General features: G+C 37.7%; 1 protein-coding gene across 4 annotated transcripts in view; it reads right to left on the minus strand.

Annotated features, from left to right (window-relative positions):
• Positions 1-23,825, minus strand: part of COL18A1 (collagen type XVIII alpha 1 chain) — a 254,135-nt gene that overhangs the window by 77,781 nt on the left and 152,529 nt on the right. For all 4 annotated transcript variants that reach the window (XM_053698907.1, XM_053698903.1, XM_053698906.1 and 1 more), the window contains one exon: positions 11,163-11,707. In XM_053698907.1, coding sequence (XP_053554882.1) covers positions 11,163-11,707 — 545 coding nt within the window. The remainder of the gene's footprint in view (positions 1-11,162; positions 11,708-23,825) is intronic.

Below are 23,825 nucleotides of genomic sequence, written 5' to 3' on the forward strand. Positions count from 1 at the left end.
TGTTCAGTCCTCTCAGTTAGGTCTTAATTGAAATGTAAGAGTTTAAATTCCTCTGAAAATTAAACTATATTTGAATTGAATTAGCTTATCTAATATTCTGCTCCTCAATCACAGCATAGTGTTTACCTGTAATCTGGCCACTAAATAGTTTTTTGGAGTTTTTTTGTTTGTTTGTTTTCATCCTCTCATTATAATGGTGAGACCAACATCAAGCATTTGGAAAAAGTTCTATTTTGCTATTTGCAAATACTGACAAAATAAAATATGATTTTCCAAATGCTACCAGGATGACAACACAGGGGGCTTCCTCAACCTGCCTAAAGCACTTTAGCAAGCTGATGTGCTTTAGGGGTCTGGAGTGTCTCTTTAATGGAAATTAGTGCTTTCTCTCTGGTTCTTTGAATCAGTAGGAGACAAAATCATGTTCTTAGTTTTGTTATGTTAACCCTTTTGTGACTGGGTTAAAGTGTCTACATCGGAACAACTGTTCCTATGTAGACAAACTGAAACCACGCGATCGTGCACACGATCACGAGAATTGCGTCTGGGGGCGTCCCTACAACCCTAAGAACGCCCTAAAGACCGCGATCAAATCCTGAAAGCACAGAAGGCTTCAGGACAGCCGCTGGCTATGACGTTCTATTCTGTCATAACGGCTTTAAAGCCCAGTGTAATTATGACGGAATAAAACGGCATAACGGCATTAAAAGGTTAATGGTTTCTTTGTTTTTGTGTCTGGTTCAGATGTTCATAACATATTCAGAACTTGTAGATCCATTTATAACCAAAAATACAGTTTTAAAAAGCAAATTTAGTTTATGTACTGAATAAGCTGTACTTTTATTTCAAGCAAAATACTTTTATACAGGCTGCATTTTATGTTCCCAATGTAACAAAATGACTTTCAATTTGTAAGAATACTCTGCTCTTCATTTTTTTTTTTTTTTTTTTTTTTTTTTTCAAAAATACCTATTTTTTCCCCGGAAACGTGGGAAAAATGTATTTTTCAATGGCTTCAAATTTTCCAGAAACTTTACAACTCTAGCAAGGATGGTTTAGTTTAGTTTAAATATATGCTCTTCAATAATGGGGTAAACAAACAATTCCTAAAACGTCAGCTTATAAAGAAAGCCAAGTCACCTGTAGATGAAGCTTCTCCAAATAAGTAAGAGAAATCCTAATTTTTACAAAGTATTATTGCTAGGCTCTTCCCCATTATTTGTTTAACACTCCTACCAAACTGACCTCAGTCATGATGTGATGTAAAAGTAATCTTGTTTATTTTTGTTACGTTGATATTGGTGTAAAACCACTATCAATAGCAACGTTCCTTATGACCTTATATTACCAATACTAATATTCACAAGGATACAATGTGCCACTGGGAATATGGGGAGAGGGTTTAAATTACAAGTTTGGAGAGCTTGTTAATCCTAGGCTAAGGGGTCACAATACTGTCCTCCCTATGCATTTTATCCGACTCTTTGCTACTCTATAACAAATATGTCAGAGCCAAGGAGGAATGTTCCATTTTTTACCTTAAAATAGTGTTTAGACATAAAAGAAAAAAAAAAGAAAAACTGAAGAAAACAGTAACAGAGATTCACCATCACACTACATTGCCAGGCAGATATTAGCACTTGTGCAAGTTAAAATGACAGATATTTATATATATTTGTTAGTAACTCTAAAATGTGATCGATAGGCCTCCAAATTAAAAAGAAATTCTGCCATGGCCCCTCTAGAAAGGCTGATCCCTTCCTGAGATAACTGAGATAATTTATTTACCAATAGCATATAAACATGGGGGAAAAGTTATAGTTTGGCAGCCGTCATTGAGGTAGAAGTAATCGTTTTGTTATTCACTTCTTCTAACACCACTTAGTCATATAATCTCCTAATTGCTTCTTCCAGTTTCCATGTGACCTCCAACTTGACCCCAATCATAGAATTCATCCTTTTTATCCTAATGTCACCCACAGGGGGTCCCACATGTATGGTTCTCAGCACTAGATCGCAAACCTTTAATTGATTTAATTGACCCCTGGACAGTCATAACATTCTTATGGTATGCCACTTGCACTTTACAGCCAATCAGATTCTCAAATGCTTTTTATTTTGGAATGGATGAACAAATGTGGCCATTGTGTTTGTCATCCAGATCATTGCAAATTTTAAAAACTGGTTAATTATTTTAAAAGTTATTCATGTCTGAAAAGTCATTGTGTTCATATATAGTAGAAATAACATACATAGCACTGGTTCAAGAAAAAACATCTAATACTCATATATATATATATTGGCATTCTATCTCTTTCAAATGCTGCTTAACATACTCATTATGGAGTCCACATTATATATTAAATCTAATATATATATATATATATATATATATATATATATCTCACACATTTTCTTTATTCTCTTGGTATCTTTTGTTGAAAAACAGGGATGTAAGCTCAGGAGTGTCTCGAAAGCTATATACCAACTATATCCATTTGCAAGAGCGCAAGATGGCAGAATTATTTCCTGTCATGTAGTGCTCTAGACACCTACCTAGGTATATCTTCAATAAAAACTACAATGGGAACAAAGCAAAATTAATAATAAAAGTACATTGGAAACTATTGTAAAATTGTTTGTGTGCTCTGTCTATTTCTTTATAGTTGACTACGTTATACTCTAAATTAAATCCCAGGGCACTGTAGTTTGAAGCTGAAATACCCAAAACACCTTAAACCTATCCCCATCCTTCCATGGTGTTTTGACAACCGCAACCATACTCAATATGAAAATACCAGCTGAATGTACACTAATAACATAAAAAACAGCACATGAGGAGCGCCACACATGAAATAAAAAGAAAATATTGGCCAAAAGTAGTAAAATAAAAATTGTGAGCTAAATATTATTATGATATTTGTATTATAAACAATCACTTCTTTCAAATATAAGCAAGTATGTTTATAGTCTCTTAGGGTTATATACTTAGTCCCTTAGCAGATGTATGATCCTCTGTGTAAGAGATGTGCAGCTTCTTATTAGCCCTTTGTTGTGTTCTCTGTGGCTTGAAAAAACGTGTTTAAAACAGATCTGCAAAACAGAACAAATGGAGCGCAACAGAGTACACAGACGATCTAAGTGTAGCAATTAAAAGTACCAATTTATTTATAAAACAAATAAAAGGTGTACACAAACAAAGATGACCTCAAACATGTGAGGTATGTGTCAGCATGTGTTAAAAGATGATCCCCTTAGAGCCGTGGGTATAGAACACCCCTCCGTATCGCCTAGCGTCCACACTGTAGTTCGTGTGGTGTTTAAAAGTGAACTATTTCTTTTAAAAGTCCCAGATACATGTGGCACCTCAGATATAGTCAAACCGGCCCCACAGGATAAAAAGACCAATGTCCTTTAAAACAGAGACAGTGTATCTTAAGATACACTCTCTCCATTTTAAAGGACATTGGTCTTTTTATACTGCGGGATCTGGGACTTTTTTTTAAAAAAAAAAGTTCACTTTTAAACCCAACACAAACTACAGTGTGGACGCTGGGCGATACGGAGGGGTGTTCTATACCCACGGCTGGGATCATCTTTAAACACATGCTGACACATACCTCATATGTTTGAGGTCATCTTTGTTTGTTTGTTTGTTTTATAAATAAATTGGTACTTTTTATTGTTACACTTAGATCGTCTGTGCACTCTGTTGCGCTCCATTTGTTCTGTTTTGCAGATCTGTTTTAAACACACTAATAACATGCTAACCCAAAACAGAGAGCACATTAGTAGAAAAGATAAATATTCCCGGTGCAATCTTGAGAATGTGGAGAAATAATATTTACATGAAGGAAAAATAAATGCTTGGTGAAGGGGTGAGTTGAGATAAGGTAAAGATGAAGAACGAGGTTGGAATCCAAGATGCAAAAGATGGTTGTGAGGGTGTGAATGCAAGTGGGCGAGAGAAGGGAGAAGATAAGGGAGGCGAGTGATGGTTAGAGGGACATGGAAGTCAAAATAAAAAACTTTCATGTCTTATATAAGGAATATATATGAAGGCACACTGAAGTTGGCTTAGGAGGGTGAATGTGCACTGTTACAAAACTACCTGTAGAGCAGGGGTGTCCAAACTTTGCTCTCCAGAGGTTTTGGAACTACATTTCCGATGATGCTCAGCCAGCATTTTATCTAGCTGAGCATCATGGGAAATGTAGTTCCAAAACCTCTGGAGAGCAAAGTTTGGACACCCCTGCTGTAGAGGGAGCTTTAAAGATCAATAGCTTCAGCCACTCTATGTTAAAATTCTATAGTAAACTAAGCTATTGCTGTATAGCCAGAAGCATTGTTTAATAAATAAGACTGTTTGAGCACAGGGTGCATCTATCTTTGGATAAGGGACATCCAAATAGTGTGAGATTAGCAGTAAATTATAGCCAAGCTGTAGGTGTTTCATACTGTTACTCAGAACTGTCTGCTGCAGCTAAAGCTCCCTCTACAGGCTGATGGTATAACATTGCTACACACACTCCTGTCATAAAGTAGGCTTCTCCTGAGCCCACTTAAAGGGACACTGAACCCAAATTTTTTCTTTAATGATTCAGATAGAGCATGTAATTTTAAGCAACTTTCTAAATTACTCCTATTATAAAATTTTCTTCATTCTCTTGATATCTTTATTTGAAATACAAGAATGTAAGTTTAGATGTCGGCCCATTTTTTGTGAACAACCTGGGTTGTTCTTACTGATTGGTGGATAAATTCATTCACCAATAAAAAATGCTGTCCAGAGTTCTGAAAAAAAGAAAAAAGCTTAGATGCCTTCTTTTTAAATAAAGATAGCAAGAGAACAAAGAAAAATTGATAATAGGAGTAAATTACAAAGTTGCTTAAAATTGCATCCTCTATCTGAATCACAAAAAAATTGGGTTCAGTGTCCCTTTAATATGCCCTCATGGAATGTGACAACCAAGTAGATAACGAGAAAAAGTTAATGTGCTAACAGATGTAAAAATGTTAAGATTTTTTTTAACTGTACACTCTTTCTGAATAATAAAAGTGTAATTTTCACTTCCATATTAAAAGGGACATAAAGCCCAAATTTGTTCTTTCATGATTTAGAAAGAGCACACAATTTTAAACAACTTTCTCCCTTTACTTCTATTATCTAATTTGATACATTCTCTTGATATCCTTTGTTAAAAAGCATATCTAAACAGGCTCAGTAGCTGCTGTTTGGAGGCTGCACATAGATGCCTCGTGTGATTGGCTCACCAATGTTTATTGCTATTTCTTCAACAAAGGATATCTAATGAATGAAGCAAATAAGATAATATAAATAAATTGGAATGTTGTTTAAAACTGTATTATCTATCTGAATCATGAAATAAATATTTTGGGTTTCGTGTTCCTTTAAGAGGTAAAACAAGACGTGAAGTCACTAGTGATAAGAAGGTTAATAATCCATTGGGTGTTTGCGTAACTCTCTGAAATATTAATTTCGTAGCTAACTATAGTTTTCTGACCCGATGAAATATGGCAATGCCTTGCAGTAACTAAAGATGCCTGATATTATTAGATCATTTTGTTTTGCTACTAAGTGGAATTGCTATGAGCTATTTCATGACTGTCTCTCCCCTACTGCAGTCTCTCATAGAATATAGAATATTAGACAAACATCCTGAATTGTATTTATTGATTGGCCTCTAATTATTGTAAACAGACAGAATCAGTTCCTATTATGACTGAAGAGATTAATGCCCCAGAAACATTTAAAACTAACATTTTAAAAGCTTTTTAAAATGAAAAATATTTATATAAAGTAAATCTAAACTTATTAAAGAAGATTATGTTACATTTCCCCAAACCACAGAAGGATATAAATCTCTTGATAACTATATGCAGCAGGTTCCATATTTATATTTACTTGCACTGACTGCATCCAGGGCAGACAATTCTGACCCTACATATCCTCTTGGCAAGAACTTGCCTGGCCCGCAGGTCACATCGGACCAGCTGACTTGTCATTACTTCAGCTGTTTAACGTCCCACTAATTATCCATGCATGTTCAACTCTCAATTTACCATTGTCTGAATCTCCTTGGTTTTCGCAGAAGAACCACAGCTTTGTTCACATTTGTGCAGAGAAGAGATTCCAAAGACATGACACAGAATGGTTTACTTACACCCTTAGGAAATAGAAATGGGAAAGGCAACAAAATAGGCAGATACACTGTAATGAAGGGAGCAACTCAGATAGACTATAAAGGATGAAGAGTGGGAGAGCAGAGTGTTAGGCGCATAGACAGTGGCGGAAAAAACAGGAAGAGAGTGAGAGTAGGCACCCTACTTTCTATGTAAGTCTATATTTTTTAATAACTCCCCTTTTTTTACACATTTTACCACATATTTACCACAGGGAGAATTAGTACTGATTTGAAAAGGTAGTGGAAGCTTGGAACGTTCTACTCACAGATACGGTAGCAGTGAATACAGTAACAATTCCAAACATGCAAAAGGAAGTCGTTCTATAACATCTGTCCAGTTTTAAAGGATGCTAAATCCCATGCAGAAGCTGGAAATGCTCTAAACATTTAACAATAAATGAATGCATGAGGGTTTTGGGAGACTACATAGAAATCTTGCTTTTCCCAGTTCAGTTATCAAATGAATAAAACATGTCAACCTTTGAACTCATAAACATACGTTAAGCTTTTAAAAAACAGCAGGAAACAAATATTTTTGATACCCGAGGGACTAGGTTTTCATGTCTTTTCCACGAACAAGCTATAATTTCAAAGTATTAACCCCCTGATTGCCACAAAGGGCTTTGATTCTTTGTCTTGGACAGAAATGGGTTGATGCATGTACAATGGCTAAAAGGTTCTTATGAGTTATCAGTCAGTTTCTGCTTAAATAGTTAAAGCTCATTTAGGAATGGATTACAAGTGGAGCGCTAATTTATTGCGTGCACGCAAACAGGCAAATTTGTCCGTTTGCAGGCACGCAATAAATAATCAGCCATTACAAATGTCTGGTTATTGCTAGGCAGCGTTTTGGGTGTAAAACTGGCAGAAAAAAACAGCTATGGGAACTGTGTGTTCCCAGTAAATCTATATGTATATGATTATATTCATATATATTTGTGTTAATATGTGTATATGCACATACTGGGCTCCATTTATGAAGCAGTGGATGCTGCTACGTGGCATAATGTTTCAAGACCGCTGCTTCTTAACCTGTCCACCATAGGATCAGGATGATTGACAGCCCCTGCTAGCAGCTGATTGGCCGCCAGTGAGCAGGGGGTGGTATTGCACAAGAATTTCACTAGAAATGCTTGTGCAATGATAAATGCTGTCAGCATTTAGCAATGTCGAGCGGACATACATGATTCGCTACAGCTACAGTAAACTTCTCTAGTAAAATTCTCTTGGTATCCTTTGATGAAAAACATACCTAGACAGGCTCAGAAGCTAACAGCAAGCTGCGGGTTGGTGGCTGCTCAAATATACCTCTTATCATTGGTTTACTGATGTGTTTATCTAGCTCCCAGTAAAGCACTGCTGCTCCTTCAATAAAGGATACCAATAGAATGAAGCAAAATTAATAACAGAAGTAAATTGGGAGGTTGTTTAAAATAATGCTCTATTTGAATCCTGGGTTTCCTATTAACCATCTGATATATCAGTTTGTTGTTGGTTAACAGACAAGCAGTTGTAGTGAAGTGACATGAAGCTCTTTCAGATTGTTATATGAAATGTTCATCTAAGTGTAGTTAAAATAAAATAAAAAAAAATTCTAAATACTTTCATCATTTACTTGTCCCCTGTAATTTAGATCTGGAAAGTGTGTTTCTCCGATTCCTGGGAGAATTGGCAAATCATATACCAGACCTCACAAGCCAGTCATTGTTTGATTACAGTTAAAGCTTGTTTATATCTGGGGCTAATTGGCCTGAGCATAGGACTTGCACAGAGGCTTTAAAGGGTACTTGAAAACAACACAAACTTTTCTCTGGCTACTCCAGTAACAAGTTTTTTTTATCTCTCACAGTATGTTAATTCCCTACAGGATAGCAAAAAACGTTTTTTTTTATGTCCCTTAAAGAAGGGCCTTCCCACTTTACGTATGTTATCAAATTTGCTTCATTTTCTTGTTATACTTTGTTGAAAGAGCAGCAATGCACTACTGGGAGCTAGCTAAACATATCTGGTGAGCCAATTACAAGAGGTATATATCTGCAGCCACTAGTCAGCTGCTCGGCAACTAGCTCCCAGTAGTGCATTGCTGCTTCTGAGCCTACCCAGGTCTGCTTTTCAATTAAGGATACCAAGAGAACAAAGCAAATGAGATAATAAAAGCAAATTGAAAAAATTAAAATCGCATACTCCATTTGAATCATGAATGTTTAATTCTGACTTTACTGTCCCTTTAAGGGTTCTGCCTAGGTAATAAGCAGCATTGTATCTGCCTATGCTTTGTACATAATAAACAGTTTGGTTTTTATTTAGGTGAGCCATATCTCACACAAGTCTTAGGTGTGATTATTTTTTGTTGGAAATGGTAAATTATAGTCATTAGCATAATTAATTCTGCAACTCAAAATGACATCATTCTTGGCCACATCTTTCTGCTTAGATTCCCTCCAGCATAGCATAAATTAAACCTACAACAGCCCCCTTTCTTCTATATATTTACATTACCCCCAGTGGTACTCTGCCAACCATGTCTGTGAAATACCAGCTGGGTGGCAACGATGATTCTAGTGAATAACTGTCATGTTTTTTTTACAGCACAATCAGGATATAACACTTTGGTTGTTTAAAGGGAAATGAAACACAAATTACAATCTGCATAAAACAGGAGCATTTCATTTGCGAAACCTTTTTCAGAGTGTTTTTTATGTGCTGGATTTTCCCCCACCCCATACTGAAGGGAACCTCATCAGAATGACATCCATATGGCTGGTGTATGCGCACACAGAAAGTGACATCACTGTGTAATTTAAACCCATTATTTAAAGTGAACCTATTTCCTTTGATTAAGCTACAGGCAAAACACATGTTGGGACCACAGTGTGGTACTGAGTATGTCTTAACTTAAATGTGTTCTGCATTACCTGCTATTTTTTATTTTAAATGTATGTATTTTCTAACAATCACATACACATACACACACTAACACACACTCAGACACACGCACACTCACATACTCACACGCACGCACATACACACATATAAACACACATACACACACTAACACACACTCAGACAAACGCACACTCACATACTCACACGCACGCACATACACACATATAAACACACATACACACACTAAGACACACGCACACTCACATACTCACACACACGCACATACACACATATAAACACACATACACACACTAACACAAACTCAGACACACGCACACTCACATACTCACACGCACGCACATACACACATATAAACACACATACACACACTCAGACACACGCACACTCACATACTCACACACACGCACATACACATATAAACACACATACACTCAGACACACGCACACTCACATACTCACACACACGCACATACACACATATATAAACACATACACACGCACACTCAAATACTCACACACACGCACATACACACATATAAACACACATACACACGCACACTCACATACTCACACACACGCACATACACACATATATACACACATACACACGCACACTCACATACTCACACACTCACACACACGCACATACACACATATAAACACACATACACACGCACACTCACATACACGCACATACACACATATAAACACACATACACTCAGACACACGCACACTCACATACTCACACACACGCACATACACACATATATACACACATACACACGCACACTCACATACTCACATACTCACACACACGCACATACACACATATAAACACACATACACACACTAACACAAACTCAGACACACGCACACTCACATACTCACACGCACGCACATACACACATATAAACACACATACACACACTCAGACACACGCACACTCACATACTCACACACATACACATATAAACACACATACACTCAGACACACGCACACTCACATACTCACACACACGCACATACACACATATATAAACACATACACACGCACACTCAAATACTCACACACACGCACATACACACATATAAACACACATACACACGCACACTCACATACTCACACACACGCACATACACACATATATACACACATACACACGCACACTCACATACTCACATACTCACACACACGCACATACACACATATAAACACACATACACACGCACACTCACATACACGCACATACACACATATAAACACACATACACTCAGACACACGCACACTCACATACTCACACACACGCACATACACACATATATACACACATACACACGCACACTCACATACTCACATACTCACACACACGCACATACACACATATAAACACACATACACACGCACACTCACATACACGCACATACACACATATAAACACACATACACTCAGACACACGCACACTCACATACTCACACACACGCACATACACACATATATACACACATACACACGCACACTCACATACTCACATACTCGCACATACACACATATATACACACATACACACGCACACTCACATACTCACACACATATACATACACATACACACACACACATGTAATATCTGAAGATATTCAAGTGATATATCCCTAACTGCACTGAAATAGCAAAAATCTGCAATGACAGTTTTAAATGCTTTATAAAAATATATTTTTACACGATAAACTAACACATTAAAGAACCTAACCTTAATGTCCCTTTAAGATGTTGCATCTCTCTACACCCAGGGATTATAACAAATTCCTCATTATGTTTCATTACTGTGCATTTTACATGTGCATAATTTGCTGACTAATAGTGAGCTTTGCTATTTTGCGTAACATTTCTTATTATATAAGAGGGAGATATTAATCTAGTTTCGAATGCAATAGTCTGATCATATTTATTTTTATAAGTATATCATAGTTCACCTACCCAGGCACTAGTATGTACATATGAGTTTGAGGTATGCAAGTGCTAAGTCATTACCCTTAATAATGCACTACCTGATATCTGTCAGGATCGGCTCCTCCTGCTTGAGCTACAAAGAGACCAGATCCATCCTCCAATTCCATCTCATCTGGGGATCTTTCAAAACGAACTCTCTCATGCTCATCACAGTCAAGAAACAGAACAACCTCCTCATCCTCAACGCTGATAGCAAAGCGGGTCCAGCGGTCCACTAATGATGGGACGTTGAAGGTGGCAGCAGCATAGGATGTCTGGGAGCCAGGCTCGGTGTAGTAGAATATAATCTGCTGCTTTCCATCCTTGGCTTCAGATAGTTTCACACCGATGTACACAATAGACTGGGAGGCATCAGTGATTGAGAATAGTATACCAGCCTTGTTTGTGGTTGGCTGTACATGGAATATAAGAGAAAAGTCTCTATACATTGGACTGGGAAGATGGTATTGGGCCACTTGTCCAGTATTTGCATCTGGCCCAAATACATAACCAGGATTCTTGTCAGGCCCAAAGATCTTGGTGATTTGTTCTGGTGGAGGGTCTCCAATGAGCTGCAAGAGGCCGACTTCTGAACCAAACCCATCTGCAAAAGAGAAACATAAGAAGGAGACATTTAGTGTAGTACTAGTCTGCCCTGTCACTCAGCATATGAACAACTCATGCCCCTTTTCGGCCAGCTACAATATGGTATCATGATGCATAAAGGAGATGAGTTTGGATTTTCAGGTTTATTTTAATTTGTTGTTTTAGGAAAGCTATTTTGAAAACTGGTGTTAATAAGTTGAAGTGTTGACAAGAGGTGTCTGCTTTCTGACTCCTCGCTTGTCTCATTTACATTCCTGCGTGACAGACACTATTAGGCTGTGGCAATACATGACATAAATGTTAAATATAAAACACTTCTGGGGCACTTATTCATTATAAGAAGATCTAAGCAGGCAGTTAGAGAACCATGTGAACTATATGAAATTAAGATATTTTTGTCCACTATTTTAGTCAGGCTCATTTAATTTATTATGAAACCTCTAGTCCATTGGTTTCCTGGTGATGTACTGTATAAGCCACATTTAAAATAATGCTACATTTTACCATGCTCTATATAAAATATCATGTTTGCTGTGTTAAAGGGACACCATCATCATCTGTTATTAGTTTGTTGAAGAATGTAATACCTTTATAAAGTAACTGATTCATCTGCAACATTTTATTTGAATTCTCTCTCTCTAAAATGTTGCTTTATTACTAAATTGATAAAAAATTAAAGCTTCCATTTTACCGCTAGGTCATCCCACCTAAGGCCTAGACCCAGAATAAAGCCTTCTAGTATTGTCTTCACTTGGGTCTCTACCTAATTGTATAAGGATTGAGTCTGTGCAAAGATAAATGCTTAGTTGGACAAACGCTTACAACTCTACAATGTGCATGTATGTCAATGCATTTAACTGTATAGAAACATTTTAGCAATATACTTATATTAGCAAAAATGATTCTATTAAAAGCTATCACTATTTTTAATGAGAGCTGTTACTGTGAATGTACATGTAAAGCATATGTAAATATGCTTGATGCACCAGCATTTTGAACAGTGTGTCTGCTCAGAGAGCTGCTGGTGCCTTGTATTGTGCTGGCGATTATTCAGTTTCCCTGATGCAAGTCACTGAAACTTCTCTCAGCAGACACAATTTAAAATGCTGGTGTATGAAGGATATTTACATATGCTTCAAGTGCATGTGCACAGTAAAAACTCATACTAAAAACAATGACAGCTTTTACAAGAAGCATTTTTCCTAATGAAAGTATATTGAAAAAAGTTTTTTATTGAATAGTGAAAATCATTCATTTGCATTTCAATTTTAGCTGGAACGTCCCTTTAAGTTTGTGGTACTTTTTCAGACAAACAGCATATAGAAATATTTGTACTTTTAAACTTTGTTCACAGGTAATATTAGTAAGAAATAGAAACGTTGTCATGTGCCACAGACTATTAGCACATGGTTTTCTATGGGAAAGCTAGGGGGCGTAAAAAACTTGTATACATTGGGGATATTCAGTGACACTGTAAATGCAGAAATAAACTAACCCCAGGGAATTACAAAGTGAATATGTTTCCACTTTTCTCACAGAGGCCTGGGTGGATCTCTGCGCACTTTCCCCTGGAGACTTACCACAAACTAAACCTTCATGGGAAAGTTGTGAAGTGAAAGAAACAGCTGAAGTTTTAATGATCCTGAAAATTAAATGGGACTTTGCCATGTATGCAGGGCATTCCGCTTGAATAGAGGAGCACTCCCAAATATGGCTTCATTGTTCTAAATCAGATCAATTTTACAGCGTAAGCATCCAAGATCTCCCCTATTTTACCATAATCTTCTGCTCAGCATAATCAACTTTATCTTTATTGTCTTTATTGGGAAAGCACCGACAGATTCTGCAGCGCTATACAGAGGTACAATAAATAATGACAGGACAGTCAAGGCAAACAAAGATTAAAGGGCCCTAGAGAGTTTACAGTCTTAAAAAACTGGGCACCAGACATGCTAGCCAACCCCCTTAACACCCCATACACAGTTATAGCTGTTCCTACCATATACGGAGCTTATATTCTAGCCCATACTTTATTAGTCTACGCATGTTTATTTACAAACACCGTTGTCAGACTAACCTGGAATTAGTACATAACAGTATCAATCTATAACAGATAGTTTTGTTTTTGTTTAATTAAAGGGATATGAAACCCAAATATTTTTTTTTCATGATTCAGAAAAGCGTGACATTTTAAACAACTCTCTAATTTACTTCTATTATCATATTTTCTACGTTCTATTGATATGGTTTGTTGGAAAGCAGAAACGTAAGCTCAGGAGTATGACTATATGGCAGCAGTTTTGCAAGATTATCATCCATTTGCAAGAGCACAAGATGGCAGCAATATTTCCGGCCAGGTTGTGCTCCAGACACCTACCTAGGTATCTCTTCAACAAAGAATACTGTAGAAATGGAGCACATTTGATAATAGAAGTAAACTTTATGCTCTGTATGGATCACACACAAAAATTATCCCTTTAACAATAATGCACTAACATTAGATGGGCCCCATTTTCGTAATCATTAACGCGTAAAATAAGCAGACAGGAGCACAAAATGATAAATGCAGACCTCATGATTTAAAGGGATATTAAACCCATTTTTTTCTGTCATTATTCAGATAGAGCCTGTAATTTTAAGCACCTTTCTAATTTACTCCTATTATCAGTTTTTCTTCATTCTCTTTGTATCTTTATTTGAAAAAAACATGTAGCCACCAATCAGCAAGCACTACCCATGGTGCTGAACCAAAAATGGGCAGGCTCCTAAGCTTACATTCCTGCCTTTTTAAATAAAGATACTAAAGAAAACAAAGAAAAATTGATAATGGGAGTCAATTAGAAAGTTGCTTAAAATTGCATGCTCTGTCTGAATCATGAAATAAAAAAATTGGGTTCAGTACACATTCACACGTCTATCTTGAATTACTAAAATACTAGAGTATTACGCCTTGAATTAAAGTCAGATGCTTTTGAACGCATATGACAATGTATCTTAATTCTATAAATGTAGTGTGGTATGTTATCTTTTTTTAAAGAGCAGAGCAGCATTTTCCCAGGCACACATTCTAACATGCAGATTATGAGATTCCATACCACAATAGAGCTCTGTTTAGAAAATGCCAACAAGTGGGAGACATCACACGCCTAACCAGTGATATAAGTAACTGAACTAATTGCCACTGAGAGTTATTAACAGCTGCAACGGATGAGAAGACAAAGATCTTCATATGGAAGCACCTGGCTGCAGCTGGAATCACATAGTTCTCTAAAGAACTGTACTTCCCCAACCAAGGCAATTACACCCCAGAGAGAGAGAGAGGTTCCTTCATCACGGGTGATTATACCAGAGGGAGATCCAAAACTACAGGGTGATTCCAAATCAGAAAAAAAACATCCAGCGTTAATGATGACTCAAAAATCAAAGGGATATCCCAAACCAGACAAACTTTAGTCCAGATGAAAACTCTATAAGATGCAGCTAACCCAGAACAGATCTGAAAGCAGAGGTAGATAACACACAAGAGAAGGAACGTAGTGTAAGCCATAAATAAGTCCAGATGAAGACCCTCTAAGGTGCACCTAACAGATCTGAAAGCAGAGCCTAATGTAAGCCACCAATATGAGTGAGACTAAAAAGCATAGGTGGGCCCTATGGTAAGGCTGAGGTCTCCCATTAATAGGTACCAGAATAAAGGAGGTTACAGACTGGTTAACTTTGTAAATCATAGAAGGTTGTAAATCAACAAGATTCCAGAAGAGAGAGGGTTAAAGATTAGCTAAACCAAATTAAAGAAGGTGATAATGCAACCAGGCTTCCCAGATCAGAAACAGACAGATTTCAGGGAATTTGCAGACAAGTGCAAGATACTGGAACAGATAGAGACTTACGACAGATTAATCCGTTCTGACTGATTTTTATCTCAAATGATCAATAACAATGAAGCAGATCTGAATAAAACAAAACATCTACCAATTACTGATGGTCAGGGAAATATAGAATTTAATAACAGATGCTAGGTGTATATACCTACAGCATATATATCTATATGTAACTCTTGACTTATTTTAATGTCTAGATGACTATGCTTCTTCTAACCTTTCTACCATCTCTGCTGGGCAGAAATGTTATGTGTTCATTGTGTTCTCTGAATAGCTGTACTAGAAAAAACATTACCTCTTGTTCTAGAACTTCCTTATAGTTCAGACCTATACTTACCTTATGTACTAAAGTCAATTAACTAAAAACATGGCAAAGTTTATCATCATACACTTTCCTCTCTTAAAATATTCAGATATTATATATTCCTCCATAAAGCATCATTATATTCGCATGTCATTTTTTTTCTCTCTGGGTTATTTCTAAGATATTGACAACATCCACTATATCATTATACATTTATCTAGTGACCAATGCAGTAACCAATAATGTGAGATTACAGAGTTTTCACTGATACTTTTACACAGCAAACTGTGCGCCTTCTCTACTGTATCAGAAATAAAGACACTAGTTTTCTTTGTAAAAGATTACAGCACAATCATTTCTGTTGTTTACTGTGCCAGCCATGGCGCTCCACTCCTCTAAAAAAAAAAAAGAAGCAGCGGTGTTGAAAGCCAAGCATCTGTTGGGACGTGTTACGGATGTTCTACAATTACTGCTGTGGTTTGAATTTCCTACAAATTAACCGCATATTCCCCATGTTTTCTCATGCCCATTCTTATCTATTCACATTGCAACCGCTGCTGTTTGTAAGAGGAGAGCTCCTGTTGCGCGGCGGTAAGAGGCTCTGGGTTTCTCTCGCAGTAATGGAGGGTTATGTTGTGCTGCTATTCCAATGAGTGGTCCATAGTCTTTCTTTTCCCTATAGCAAGCCCAATAAATTGTTTAACTCAAGTGATACTCCAGGGTGTAATGAAAGAAAGTGATGTTACTCATTTATGAAAAGTGTTAATACACTCAGAAGTTTTTAAAAAACGATTTTAGCTCACTGTAAACCAATAATGTCTCCAATAGATGGCATACACCGCAGCACTCTCTGGCAATCAATACTTAAAGGGATACTAAACCCACATTTTTTTCGTTCATGATTTAGATAGAACATACAATTTTAAGCAACTTTCTCATTTATTCCTGTTATCAATTTTTCTTTGTTCTCTTGCTATCTTTGTTTAAAAGGCAGGAATGTAAAGCTTAGGACCCTGCCCCTAAGCTTTACATTTGTGCTTTTTAAATAAAGGTAGCAAGAGAACAAAGAAAAATCGATAATAGGAGTAAATTAGAAAGTTGCTTAAAATTGTATTTTCTATCTGAATCACATGGGATACAATTATACAGTTGAAATTCAGTTAGAGACAAAAAATCTTGTATGTTGCAAAAATTAATCCAAACAAATTATTCATGTATCCCCCCCCCCCCCCCCCACACAATTCTTCTGATGTGAGCATGTGAATTTACCAACCAGGTATACTATAAGTGCCTCTTGTGACCATTCATTCTCTTGCTATCTTTATTTGGAAAGTAGGAATCTAAGCCAAGGAGCCGGCCCAGTTTTGATTCAGTACCATGGATAGCACTCGCTGATTGGTGGCTACATTTAGCCACCATTCAGCAACCGCAACTCAGGTGCTGAACCAAAAATGGGTGGGCTCCTTAGCTTACATTCTTACTTTTCAAATAAAGATAGCAAGAGAACAAAGACAAATTGCTAATAGGAGTAAATTAGAAAAATTGCTTAAAATTGCATTATTTATCTGAATTATGAAAGAAAAAAATTGGGTTTAGTATCCCTTTAAAAGAAAATTTTCAAATTAAAATCAGCAGAAAAAAACATAACTGTGCACAAGTGAGAATGTTAACTGGTTGATAAAGACAACACCTATAACTATATTGGCAGCAATTAACAAGGCTGCAAATGCCTGACAAGAAAACATTAAATTATGCTTACCTGATAATTTTCTTTTCTTCTGATGTTAAGAGTCCACAGCTACATTCATTACTTTTGGGAATTAAGAACCTGGCCACCAGGAGGAGGCAAAGACACCCCAGCCAAAGGTTTAAACACTCTTCCCACTTCTCTCATCCCCCAGTCATTCTGCTGAGGAACAAGGAACAGTAGAAGAAATATCAGGGTGAAAGGTGCCAGAAGAATAAAAACCGACACCACACATAAAAAATACGGGTGGGGAGCTGTGGACTCTTTTCATCAGAAGAAGAATTATCAGGTAAGCATAATTTAAGTTTTTCTTCGTAAATGGAAAGAGTCCACAGCTGCATTCATTACTTTTGGGAAAACAATACCCAAGCCACAGAGGACACTGAATGCCAAGATTGGAGGGAACAATAGGCGGCCCATTCTGAGAGCACCAAGCCTGAACCACTACCCAACAAAAACCCTGCTTCGTCTGAAACCGAGAAAACCTTTGAAAAAGAAAAACCCCAAGGACACTGACCCGCAGATAGTCCAGAAGCCTAGCTAGAGACAGCAAAACCGGACTCAACTGAGCCAACAGTCCTCGCCCAACAGTCGGTCCCTCACCACTCACCCCTCACTAACAAAGGGAACACTAGCCTAAACTCCCAAAGGGATAGGGCAAGGAAGAACCGAAGGGAAACTGAAACCAAAAGGTCACCACAAAATTCATAGAAAGAAAACCCCCAATAGCGAGCCTAGCTCACAAAGACCCAAATGGGTCCTGGCAAACAAAGGGAGGCTACGCCCAGACCAAGCAGAAACCAAAGGTTTAGGACCAGGCATCAGAGCAGAGAAACTTTTCTCTCAACATCGTGCAAACTGAAGACGGAGTCCTCACATCGTCAGACTGTAGAATACTGAAGTATTCCGACACAAAAAACGTGTAACCGACCCAGACAACACGCAGCCATCATCGGGATGACACAGAAAAAAACTTACTGAGAAGTAAAAAGCGGTCAGCAAGAGAACAGATTGCAAAAAAAAAACCTCCCAGACAGAGAGCACACTCGGCAATCTAAGCCGCCAGACCAACACATAGGTCTCCAAAAGGGGGAAGCACATAACCTCAACAAGGCCCACTGCATGAGAGGTTACAACCAGAACTAGAAGGTGGGTTGGAACCCTGGACTTCCTGCTTGCAAGCCCAGGGAGCTAGCAACTATTCCAACCTAGATCCTGAAGATGACAACGCATCTCAGAACCTACTCCCAGCCGGGTCAGCCCAAGCATCGGCAGGTCTGAACAGGGGAAAAGAAGAACCCCAACACCAGCTCAAAAACGAGCAGGAGAATGGCCACAGCCATCCCAACAGAGCACGGGTGCTAACCCAACTCCTTAGGAACAGACAACAAGGCCGTAGACCCAAAGGAATCTAGCAAAGGGTCCGACATAGTCTCGACACGGAGCCAGCAAGACTCCAGATGGAACGTAACAACCCAGAGAGAATACCCCTCTCTGAAAGGTTAACTCTCAGTTTCAACCTCCTGAATCCAGGAGAAGCCCTAAGAAAGGGACCACACTTCCATAAGAAGGAGAATAAGCCCCCACCCTAAGAAAAAGAATGGGGCCAGAAAGGCAGAGCACCTGCTTACAAGACAAGAAGTCACAGGCTAAAGGAGAGCTCAAACCTCCAACGCAAACGAACATGGAAGGAATCCCCCTAAAAATTTTAGGTCCCGATAATATCAGACACAAGAGAGAGTGAAGCAGCGGAACTCCACTGACCCAGTCAACCAGATAAGGACTGAAACAATCCTTCCTGCCTCACGGACCCACAGGTCATATAGAATGCTTAGCTGAACTTGTTGAAACAAAAACAAGAAACACAAATGATAATATGAGCACTGGGCGGCTCGACCGGACCAGCCAAGCAAAAACGGCACCACCTGTATGAACATCCACAAGACAGAAAAACCCAAACTGGACCAGCCTGCCGCCAGGGTCCTAACTGTCAAGTTTCATAAATCCTCCCCCAGAGGGGAAGACAAACATAGGACTAACATGTCCCTTAACAAACTTCCGCAGAAGTAACAGTGAGTATCGATCCCAGAAAGTTCCCGAAGGAAACATATAAACAAAAATAAAAGACATCCTAATCGGATTAAAGAAAATATAAGGCAACCCGTAGGTTAACGCCCAAGAAGAAACAGGCTACCCGCAGGACCAGCCAAACGGAACCCTGATCTTCCAACAAAACTGGGAAGGATCTCAATAACAGACAATCAGCAGATTACTTCATCCCCTCATGTCTAATGAGAATGATTCCAAGTAAGCTAAAAGGCCATTTAGAAACCAATAATTCAAACATGGTTGGTAAATCTCGTGACTTCTTTACCAGAAAGGTAAAAATGAAAACAACAAGGTACTTTTTCTCAGCATTTGTCAATACCAAACAATTCTCTGCTAACCTCATATAAGGTAATTTGCATTTAATACTAAATGCACCAAGCCACCAACTGCACACTGCAACTGTCAGGTATGTAAAATAGATTATAGAACTATGGTTTGACTTGGGGTGCCTTGAAAAAATCATTGAAATATTAAGAGCGCCGTGAATCGATAACATTTGGTAACCACTGGTCTAACAGTTATTTCAAGTAAACAGTAAAAGCTTACGTTTTAAGGGGCATGAAAGCCAAAATAAACCTTTTATGATTCAGGCAGAACATGCAATTTCAAGAAGATTTTTCATTTACTTCTATTATCAAACTTAATTTGCTCTCTTGGTAGCCTTTGCTGAAAAGCATACCTAGAAAGGCTCAGGAGCAGCAATGCATTACTGGGAGCTAACTGGGGATTGAAGGCTACACATATGACTTGTGTCATTGGCTCACCAAATATGTTCAGATAGGTAGTGCATTGCTGCTCTGGAGCTGACTTTATCTATGTGTTTAACCCAATTTGCAAGGGTTAAACACATAGTTATATGCAAGCACAAGATCATTTTCTTTTTCTCTTTTAATGTCCCTTTAACCACTCCGTTAATAAAATAATCATTGACTAAGGCTTGAGTAGCTTCATAGTAAATGTATTAGGAACTGAATTTCAAGGTTAATGTCCCTTTAATGTTTCACTAAACTGGTTTCAAGTACTTGTTCAATACTGAACTCTGACCCCTATTTGGTCTCCTCTTTACATTATTCTATAGAACAAAGAGCCATTATAATGTAAACTTTTCTCCCCTTTAATGTGTTCCCAATTTTCCAAGTAGATCTTTTACCTTTATTTTGTCATTTGACATAACTGCCTTTTCCTGATTAAACCGCTCTTACTGAAAATGTCAATAATGCAATACTCTCTATAGAAAAGCATTGTAAACAAGATGTAACAACAGAAATCAACCTCCCAGGGGGCGAGAGAGCGGCAACAGGAGAAACAAGATAAAGCAAAAATCTGAAAAAAAAAGTTTTATTGCAGGCATGTCAATTTGATAAATTATCAAAAACAGCATCTTAGAATTTACTGTACTGTTTTCAGCAATTAAACAGTTCTAGCCACCTGAGAAATTAAAATGGGGCACACGAAGCACACATTTGCACAAAGTACACCTCTTGGTGCATCAAATGAGGGGCTACAAGTGTTTCTAGCATGAATTTGGGGTGCGCAGCAATTAATGGAATAAGTTGCATTGCATAAAAAAAAAAACATTCTAAGCAAAGAGCCATATTTCACTTATTATTACATTGTCTATTTTTGTGATAGCAATACATGTAGCCCCTTCATTTGATGCGCCAAGGGGTGTACTTTCAATTTATTTTACTTTATTTAATGTATCTTAGTTTCCCAGGTTTCTAGAGCTGTCTGATTGCAGACATAACCCATAAAAGGTAAAAGGCTATTTTATTAAGACGATTTTAAGATTGCCATGTCTGCAATTAAACAGTTCTAGCCACTTGGAAAATGAATATATGGTACACAAAGCATACATTTGTAGAAAGTACATCCTCTAGCGCATCAAATGAGGGGCTATAGTATCTCTAGCACATAACTGAGGTGCGCAACAATTAATGGAATATGGTGCTTTGCATAAAAAATATTTTATTTTTAGCAAAGAGACATATTTCACTTATTACATTGTCTATTTTTGTGCTAGCAATACATGTAGCCCCCCATTTTATGCGCCAAAGGGTGTACTTTCCAAAAATGTGTACTTTATTTAATGTATCTTAGTTTCCCTGGTGGCTACAGCTGTCTGATTGCAGACATAACCCCGTAAAGTTAAAAGACTATTTTAAATAAGCTTCTTTGCAAAAGAAAAATACAGAAGTTTTGAAAGATGGAGAGAGCTGCGTAAAGAGGGTGTTTTACTCCACTTCCACGCACGCTAAAAGATTGATTATAAAAAAATAAAAAATTATTTTTAAATAGCATTCCTCTACTATTTATTAATTTGCAACCACATTATCCAGGTTATCATGGGATTACAAATATAATATCAGTCCGCATTGTAAAAGGGAATGCAACATTTCTCAGAGATTTGATCACTGTGGTAACGCTGTTACCACGGTGATCATTTAACTATAATACTTAAACCGATATTTATTTTTAAAAAATAAACAAGTTTATTTTTAGAACATGTATTTTAGGGGGTCTCTAGGCAATTTTTATCTTTATGTGCCTTTAGAGACCCCCAAATCCTTTTTTTTTTTCTCTTTATTTTAAAGGAATACTAAACCCAAAATTTTGCAATTTTAAGCAAATTTCTAATTTACTTCTGTTATCAATTTTTCTTCATTCTCTTTCTATCTTTATTTGAAAAGCAAGAATGTAAGTTTAAAAGCCGGCCCATTTTTGGTTCACAACCTGGGTTGTTCTTGCTGATTGGACAGCACCAATAAAATAGTGCTGTCCAGGGTGCTAAACCAAAAATTGTCTGGCTCCTTAGCTTACATGCCTTCTGTTTCAAATATAGATAACAAGAGAACGAAGAAAAATTGCTAATAGGAATAAATTAGAAAGTTCCTTAAAATTGCATGCTCTATCTAAATCATAAAAGGAAAAATTTGGGTTTAGTATCCCTTTTAATATTTTTACTTCTTTTTTTTTTGTGGTCTGTAGCTGCTTAGATGCCTGAGATACAGGCATTTAAGCAGCATGCCCCCATCTCCCTATAACTGACAATTGTCAGTTTTAAATAAAGTTGCGCAGTGACGTAATCACGTCATTGCGCGTGATGATACTGCGCAATACGTAAAGCCCCGATGATGCCTGTCACTATACAGGCCAGATTGCTGGGGTGGAAGTTGATGGAGGTCCCCATAACTCCACGAAGGTGGGGGGATGCTAATGATGGCTCTGAGCCGTCGTTAGCACCTGAGAGGGATACTTTGCGACGGCTCAGAGCCGTCGTTGGCACTCAAGGGGTATTAAAGGGATACAAAACCCAATTTTTTTTTCTTTCATGATTCAGATAGAGCATGCTATTTTAAGCAACTTTCTAATTTACTCCTATTAGAAATGTTTCTTCATTTTCTTGCTATCTTTATTTGAAAAGCAAGAATGTAAGCTTAGGAGCCAGCCCATTTTTGGTTCAGCACCTAGGCTAAATGTAGCCACCAATCAGCAAGCTCTACCCAGGGTGTTGAACAAAAAATGGGCCGGCTCCTTAGCTTAGTGTCCTGCTTTTTCAAATAAAGATAGCAAGAGAATGAGGAACAATTGATATGAGTAAATTAGAAAGTTGCTTAAAATTGCATGCTCTATCTGAATCATGAATTAAAAGAATTGTGTTTAATATCCCTTTAATGCATTATAATTTTGGATAGAACCATTTTTGCAATACACATGATGAATTAGCAAAATACTAGAAAAGCTATCACTATCTCATATGCTGCAGGTAGTAGTGTGCCTACATTAACCCTTTCCCGCCATTAGGACGTTCCATGCCATCCTAACTACCTGTGCTTTAGCGCCGTTATTACGACTTGGAACGTCCTAGCCGGTTGGCTGGCCAGAAGCCATAGCAGTTTGGTAAATGTGATTGTGGGCTGGAGGGCGTGAGTCGTGACTAGCGTCATGGGTCCTCCCCCTGACTCCCTCCTGACCTGATCCCATCATTGAAATCATGCGATCGCGTGATTTCAATTTATTTACATCAGAACTTAGTTACGATGTAGGCAATGTAGTCCAGGCGGGAAAGGGTTTA

This window comes from Bombina bombina, chromosome 1, assembly GCF_027579735.1.
Source record: "Bombina bombina isolate aBomBom1 chromosome 1, aBomBom1.pri, whole genome shotgun sequence".
Lineage (NCBI taxonomy): Eukaryota > Metazoa > Chordata > Amphibia > Anura > Bombinatoridae > Bombina > Bombina bombina.